Source organism: Scyliorhinus canicula, chromosome 17 (assembly GCF_902713615.1).
Source record: "Scyliorhinus canicula chromosome 17, sScyCan1.1, whole genome shotgun sequence".
NCBI lineage: Eukaryota > Metazoa > Chordata > Chondrichthyes > Carcharhiniformes > Scyliorhinidae > Scyliorhinus > Scyliorhinus canicula.
In genome coordinates this window covers 102,455,987-102,464,488 of record NC_052162.1, presented here as the reverse complement: position 1 = coordinate 102,464,488, position 8,502 = coordinate 102,455,987, and the positions used below count along the sequence as shown (strand labels likewise).

The following is an 8,502-nucleotide window of genomic DNA, read 5'->3' as shown; positions in this document are numbered from 1 at the left end:
CACACGACTGCACGATGACATCAATAACTTCCATCCTATCATCAATCAGTCTCACCATGGACTACTCTCCAAAATCATACCTCTCCATTCACCTGAGGAAGGAGCAGTGCTCCTAAAGTTTGTGTTTGAGACAAACCTGTTGGACTTTAACCTGGTGTTGTAAGACTTCTTACTATGCTCACCCCAGTCCAAGTAAGCAATAATCCTAATGTCAGCCGCCTGTCTCGCAAACGTCAACCAGCACGGTTCCCGAAGGTCCACCTCTTTGTAAAAGTGGGTGCCGGGAAAGAAGTTTGAAAGACACTTGGGTATAACACCTAATCTCTCAGATTAGAGTAAATACACTCTTGATGGCTGGCGTGGATACGATGGGCCTTTCTATGCTGTAAAATATACAATGTCGATTGCTGTCACCAAGAGTACCCCACCTCCCGCCCCACTTCAATGATGGTCGGGCCCCCTCCTGCTATAACACGGACCATTCACGCGAGGGCGCTGTCTTTTGATTGATGGGGTTTGAGGGTCTTGCCCTCCGATTGGCCGGACCCTTCCCCCCGCCCCCCCCAAAAATCCCTCCTTACGCTTTTCCGGGTTGGTGGCGTGCGGATATGGCCCGCCCTCTCCAGGGCGCGTGGCGCCTCTAGGCCACGCCTTCCATTGTTCCGTTACCGTGACGCCATTATCAGAGTGGGCGGGACCTAACGAGTGCGCAGGCGTTGGTACGCAGCTCATTGTTGGATGTTGCCCGAAAAAGGAGGATGGCGACCGGGAGCGGGGCCTCGGCCTGCCGCTCCGGAAGAGGTAGGTTTCTAGGCCAACGACTCCGCCACCTTACAACGCCCGCCCGATCGTCTCTACACCGTTGTCTGGAGCAGCCTCACCGTTGTCCGGAGCTGCTTGGCTCCTGAGTGACTCAGTGCGGACTCGGAGTTTGGGAAATGGCGGCGGGGAGAGAGCTAGCTTCGGCAGCCATCTTACAGCAGCACCAGGCAGCCAGGAGCATGCGCAACCGCCACCTTGATGCAGGAACCGGGAGAAAGGGACAGTCCCATTCCTCCCAGTGCCTAATCACAGCCTTATCTGCCGCATGACCTCACAATCCCATTCCTCCCAGTGACCAATCACAGCCTGGTCTGCTCCATGACCTCACAGTCCCATTCGTCCCAGTGACCAATCACAGCTTTATCTGCCACATGACCTCATAATCCCATTCCTCCCAGTGAACAATCACAGCCTTATCTGCCACATGACCTCACAATCCCATTCCTCCCAGTGAACAATCACAGCCTTATCTGCCACATGACCTCACAATCCCATTCCTCCCAGTGAACAATCACAGCCTTATCTGCCACATGACCTCACAATCCCATTCCTCCCAGTGACCAATCACAGCCTTATCTGCCACATGACCTCATAATCCCATTCCTCCCAGAGACCAAGCACAGCCTGGTCTGTCCCATGACCTCACAATCCCATTCCTCGCAGAGACCAATCACTGCCTGGTCTGCCCCATGAATCAGAGCTGAGAGGTTATGCTGGATAAAACGCTAGCTAGGCCACAACTTGAGTACTATGTTTTTGTCACTGTTTTCATGCCATCAATCCAGAAACGATGTAGAGCTCACTGGGCTAAATCGCTGGCTTTTAAAGCAGACCAAGCAGGCCAGCAGCACGGTTCAATTCCCGTATCAGCCTCCCCGGACAGGTGCTGAAATGTGGCGACTAGGGGCTTTTCACAGTAACTTCATTGAAGCCTACTCGTGACAATAAGCGATTTTCATTTTTTCATTTCCGATGTTTACAGCATGGAAACAGGCCCAGCCGGTCCATGCTGCCCAGTTTCTATTACTAAACCTGCATTTGGCCCATATCCCTCTATACCCACCTGCCCATGTAACTGTCTAACTGCTTTTTAAAGGACAAAGTTATGCCCGCCTCTCCTACTACTACCTCTGGCAGCCTGTTCCAGATGCTCACCACCCTCTGTGTGAAGAAATTTCCCCTCTGATCTCTTTTGTATCTCTCTCCTCTCACCTGAAACATGCCCTCTAGTTCTAGACTCCTCTACCTTTGAGAAAAGATGTTGACTCATTACTTATCGCCCTCTATAAGACCTAAGCCCCTTATGTTCCAGGGAAAAAAGTCCCAGCCTATCGAGTCTCTCATAACTCAGACCATCAAGTGCTGGTAGCATCCTCGTAAATCTCTTCTGCACCCTTTCTGGTTGAACAATATTCTTCCTATAATAGGGTGACCAGAACTGAATACAGTATTCCATGTGTGGTTTTACCAATGTCTTGCACAACTTTTTTTTTAATAAACAATTTTATTGAGGTAGTTTTTGGCTTTATAAACAGTTACAGACATCATCAGAAAGAAAGCAAAAATGTGCAAACATCCACGTACTTTCAATACTTCCATCGTAACATATTGCACAAGCCAGCTCCTCTCCCACCGGTACTACCCGCCATATTTTCCCTCCTACTCTACTCTTACCCCCCCACCCCCTGCTGACGCTCACTCTCCCGCAAAGAAGTCAATAAATGGTTGCCACCTCCGGGCGAACCCCTGCACAGATCCCCTATGGCAAACTTAATTTTTTCCATACCCAGGAAACTCGACATGTCCGCAAGCCACCACTCAGTCTTCGGGGGCTTTGAGTCCCTCCACGCCAATAGTATTCGTCGCCGGGCTACCAGGGAAGCAAAGGCCAAAACATCGGCCTCTTTCTCCCCCTGGACCCCCGGGTCTTCCGAAACCCCCAAAATTGCCACCCCTGGACTCATCACTACCCTTGTTTTTAGCACCCGGGACATGACCCCCGCAAATCCCTCCCAGTACCCCCTCAGCTTAGGGCATGCCCAAAACATGTGAACGTGGTTCGCTGGTCCTCCCGCGCACCTAGCGCATTTGTCCTCTATCCCGAAGAATTTGCTCATCCGAGCCACCGTCATATGGGCCCGGTGAACGACCCATTGAATCAGCCCGAGCCTAGCACATGTCGAACTTACCCTACTCAGGGCCTCTGCCCACAGCCCATCCTCATTTCCCCGCCTAGCTCCTCCTCCCATTTAAGTTTCAGTTCCTCTGTCTGGGACCCTTCCTCCCTCATGAGCACCTTATAAATACCCGAGATTCTACCCTCCCCTTCTTCCCTCCTAGAGACTATTCTGTCTAGGATCCCCATTGGCGGGAGGCGTGGGAAAGATGGGACCTGTCTACGAACAAAGTCCCGCAACTGTAGGTATCTAAAATAATTTCCCCTTACCAACCCAAATTTCTCCTCCAAGCTCCTCAAACTCGCAAAGCTCCCTTCCAGGAACATATCACCCACCCTACCCGCCCGCCGCCATACTCCCGGGGGCAAACCGATGGTTGTCGCAGATTGGCGCCCAGACAGACGCCCCCATCTCCCCTACATGCCTCCTCCACTGGCCCCATATCCGCAGGGTCGCCACCACTACCGGGCTGGTGGTGTACTTGGCCGGCGGCAGCGGTAGAGGAGCCGTGACCAGGGCTGCCAAGCTGGAGCCCCTGCACGAAGCCGCCTCCACCCGCTCCCAAATAGACCCCGTACCCACCATCCACTTCCTTATCATAGCGATGTTGGCCGGCCAGTAATAATTAATCAGACTCGGCAAAGCCAGCCCTCCCTCGCTGCGGTTCCTCTCCAACATCGCCTTCTTCACCCGCGGGGATTTTCCCGCCCAGACAAAGCTCATGATCATCCCGTTAACTCTTTTGAAGAAGGACTGTGGGATAAAGATCGGGAGGCACTGAAAAATAAACAGAAATCGAGGGAGGATTGTCATCTTTACAGTCTGCACCCTCCCTGACAGCGGGAGTGCATCCCATCTCCGAAACTCTCCCTTCATTTGCTCCACCACCCTGGCCAAATTTAACTTATGCAGCCTGCCCCAGTCTCGCGCCACCTGGATTCCCAAATACCGGAAATTTTCCTCAACCAACCTAAACGGTGGGGATGGGACGTTTCGGCGTGGCCAGTTCGGCGTGGCCGATTCGGCGGGGCCAGTTCGGCGTAGCCGATTGGAATGGGACGTTTCAGCGTGGCCGATTCGGCGGAGGAGTTTTTCGGCGGAGGGACGTCAAATTAGTTATAGTCGCAAAATGTTTGTGCAGCCCATTTCTTGTATCTTTTCCTTCCAGCCGCCTCAGATATCGTGTTTGTGCACCAAACCGGGTCTGACTTTACACAGCCGGTGTTACTGAAGATATCGTGTTTGTGCACCAAGCCGGGTCTCTTAAAGAAAGGCACCAACATTAAACCAGTTCGCCAGTGATCTACAATGTGTTAAGTCAGACAGCAGTGTAGATCACTGGGCAGCTGCTTCAATACTTTCAGTAACACCGGCTTTCTTTAAGAGACCCGGCTTGGTGCACAAACACGATATCTTCAGTAACACCGGCTGTGTAAAGTCAGACAGCAGTGTAGATCACTGGCGAACTGGTTTAATGTTGGTGCCTTTCTTTAAGAGACCCGGTTTGGTGCACAAACACAATATCTGAGGCGGCTGGAAGGAAAAGATACAAGAAATCGGGGCAGCACGGTAGCATGGTGGTTAGCATAAATGCTTCACAGCTCCAGGGTCCCAGGTTTGATTCCCGGCTGGGTCACTGTCTGTGCGGAGTCTGCACGTCCTCCCCGTGTGTGCGTGGGTTTCCTCCGGGTGCTCCGGTTTCCTCCCACAGTCCAAAGATGTGCGGGTTAGGTGGATTGGCCATGCCAAATTGCCCGTAGCGTCCTAAAAAGTAAGGTTAAAGGAGTGGGGGGGGGGGGTTGTTGGGTTACGGGTATAGGGTGGATATGTGGGTTTGAGTAGGGTGATCATTGCTCGGCACAACATCGAGGGCCGAAGGGCCTGTTCTGTGCTGTACTGTTCTATGGTTCTAAATGGGCTGCACAAACATTTTGCGACTATAACTAATTTGACGCCGAAACGTCCCTCCGCCGAAAAATTACTCCGTCGAATCGGCTACGCCGAACTGGCCACGCCGAAACGTACCAAACCCTAAACGGTAGCCCTCTCAATCTTCTCCTGGCCCCTTGCCTGGACCACAAACATTTCACTCTTGACCGTATTTAATTTGTATCCTGAGAACTGGCCGAACTTCCTCAGCATTCCCAGTATACTTCTCATCCCGGCCACTGGGTCCGACACGTACAGGAGCAGGTCGTCTGCATAAAGAGAGACCCTATGTTCAACCCCGCCCCTCACCATCCCCTTCCATCCCTCTGCGGCTCAGCGCAATCGCCAGCGGCTCTATGGCCAGCGCAAACAGCATCGGGGAGAGCGGGCAGCCCTGTCTGGTCCCTCGGTACAACCTAAAGTACTCCGACACTTCACTTCTCTGTTGGTCCTGACGCTGGCCCTCGGGGCCGGATATAATAATTTGATCCAATCCCTCCCCGAACCCAAACCGTCCGAGCACCTCCCATAGATAGTCCCACTCCACCCGGTCAAAGGCCTTCTCGGCGTCCATTGCCACCACTACCTTAATCTCAGGTTGGTCGCCAGCTGCCTACCTTTCACGAACCCAGTTTGATCCTCCCCAATCACCTTCGGTACGCAGTCCTCCATTCTAACCGCCAGTACCTTTGCCAGGAGCTTGGCGTCTACATTAATCAGGGAGATTGGCCTCCTCCGGGTCTTTACCCCGCTTCAGTGATATAGTGGCTTGTGACATTGTCGGCGGCAGGGTCCCTCTGTCCCTTGCCTCATTGAAAACCCTCGCCAAGACCGGGCCCACCAGCTCAGAGAACTTCCTATAGAACTCTACTGGGTATCCATCCGGCCCCGGGGACTTCCCCAACTGCATGGCCTTTAGGCCCCCCAATACCTCCTCTACTCTAATCGGGGCCCCCAGCTCTTCCACTCGCCCCCCACCTACTGTTGGGAAGGTTAACCCGTCCAGAAACCTTTTCATCCCCTCCGGTTCTTCCGGCGGCTCCGAAGTATACAGCTTACGATAGAAGTCCCGGAATACCTTATTCAATTCTGCCGGGTCCTCCACTTTGCGCCCCCCCCGCCCCTCACTCTACCTATTTCCCTGGCCGCCTCCCTCCTGAGTTGCTGCGCTAACAGTCTGCTAGCCTTTTCCCCATGCTCGCACACCACTCCCCTCGCTTTCCTAAGCTGTTCCACGGCCCTACTCGTGGATAGCGCCCCCAGTTCCGCCTGTAGTCTCTGCCTCTCCCTGAGTAAAACCTCCCCCGGGGACTCCGCGTGCTCTTCATCTATCCGACCCATTTCCCTGACCAATCTATCCATCTCTGCCCGGTCTGCCTTGGCTCTGTGGGCCCCAATTGAAATCAGCTCCCCACCCGCACTACTGCCTTTAGCGCCTCCCACAGGGTCGCCGCTGAGACCTCCCCCGTGTCATTCACCTGCAGGTAATTTTGCATACATCTCCGAAGCCTCTCGCAGATCCCCTCCTCCGACAGCAGTCCCACGTCTAGCCTCCATTGCGGGCGTTGGTAGCTCGCTCCCCCGATCTGCAGGTCCACCCAATGCGGGGCATGGTCTGAGATAGTAATTGCCGAGTATTCCGTGTTCTTTACCTCCCCCATACAGTCCCTGCTTAGTACAAAGAAGTCTATCCTAGAATATACTTTATGGACGTGCGAGTAAAACGAGTAGCCCCTACCTGTTGGCTGTCTATCTCTCCAGGGGTCCACTGCCCCCATTTTCTCCATAAACCCTTTCAGCTCCCTTGCCATTGCTGAGAGTCTACCCGTTCTGGGACACGACCGATCCAAAGTCGGGTCAAGGACCATGTTAAAGTCCCCTCCCATTATTAGCCTGCGAGAATCCAGGTCCGGGATCTTCCCCAGCATTCATTTAATGAAGTCCACGTCATCCCAGTTCGGGGCATATATATTCACCAGCACCACTCTTCTCCCCTCCAGTCTGCCCCGTACCATCAGGTATCTGCCCCCCCTGTCTGCGGATATGCCCTCTGCCTCAAATTGCACGCGCTTGTTGATCATGATTGCCACCCCTCTGGACTTCGAGTCCAAGTCCGAGTGGAAGACCTGGCTAATCCAGCCCTTCCTTAGCCTGGTCTGGTCAGACACTTTCAGATGTGTCTCCTGCAACATAATTACGTCCGCCCTCAGAGCCCGCAAGTGCGCGAACACCCGCGCCCTCTTAACCGGCCCATTCAGTCCCTTGACTTTCCAGGTGATCAGCCTGGTCGGGGGCACAACCCATGCCCCCCCACCCCGCCGGTTAGCCATAGCCTTTCGGAGATAGCCTGGTGCGTCGCGCCATTCCTGGCCCGCCCTTTGGCTGCCTCCACCCTCGACCTCCTTTCCAGTGCCTATTTCAAGTCCCTCCCACGTCAGCAGAACAAACCCCCCCCCCCCAACCACAGTCTTGCACAACTTTAACACGACATCTCAACTCCTGTATCAATATTCTGACCAATAAATCCTAGCATGCTGAATGCCTTCTTCACCACTCTGTCCACCTGTGAATCCACCTTCAACCTATATTCCTAGATCTCTTTGTTCTGTAACTGTCCCCAACTCCCTACCATTAACTGAATAGGTCCTGCCCTGATTTGATCAACAAAAATGCATCACATCACATTTATCCAAATTAAACTCCATCTGCCATTCATTGGCCCACTGGCCCAATTGGTCAAGATCCTGTTGCAATCATATATAACCTCCTTCACTATCCACTATGCCACCAATCTTGGTGTCATCTGCAAGTTTACTAACCATGTCTCCTAAATTCTCATCCAAATCATTTTATATGTATCACAAATAACAGTGGACCCAGCACCGATCCCTGAGGCACACCGCTGGTCATGGCCTCCAGTTTGACAACCAACCCTCCACAACCACCCTTTGGCTTTGGTCACCAAGCCAATTTTGTATCCAATTGGCTACCTTGTCCTGGATTCTGTGAGATTTAACCTTTTGCAACAAACCACCATGCGGTACCTTGTCAAAGGCCTCTGAAAGGGAACGTAGTCAAACAGCACAGTAAACGCCCTTTGGCCCATCATATCTGCTGCTGTCAAACACAACCACTATTCTAATACGATTGTCCAGCACTTTACCTGTAGCCTTAGAACATAGAACAGTACAGCACAGAACAGGCCCTTCGGCCCTCGATGTTGTGCCGAGCAATGATCACCCTACTCAAACCCACATATCCACCCTATACCCGTAACCCAACAACCTCCCCCTTAACCCTACTTTTATTAGGACACTACGGGTAATTTAGCATGGCCAATCCACCTAACCCGCACATCTTTGGACTGTGGGAGGAAACCGGAGCACCCGGAGGAAACCCACGCACACACGGGGAGGACGTGCAGACTCCGCACAGACAGTGACCCAGCCAGGAACCGAACCTGGGGCCCTGGAGCTGTGAAGCATTTATGCTAACCACCATGCTACCGTGCTGCCCCAAATCGCAGATCGCAAGTGCACATCTAAATACTTCTTCAATGATATGAGCGTCTCTG

At 53.0% G+C, this 8,502-nt stretch overlaps 1 protein-coding gene across 3 annotated transcripts in view; it reads left to right on the top strand.

The window, feature by feature from the left end:
- Window positions 1-659: 659 nt before the first annotated feature.
- LOC119952106 (zinc finger protein OZF-like) overlaps window positions 660-8,502 on the top strand; it is a 162,512-nt gene continuing 154,669 nt past the window's right edge. The window contains exon 1 of one of the 3 annotated variants that reach the window (XM_038775672.1): window positions 660-801. In XM_038775672.1, coding sequence (XP_038631600.1) covers window positions 759-801 — 43 coding nt within the window. In that variant the 5' untranslated portion in view covers window positions 660-758. The remainder of the gene's footprint in view (window positions 802-8,502) is intronic. The other 2 variants (XM_038775671.1, XM_038775670.1) reach the window with 2 other exon arrangements.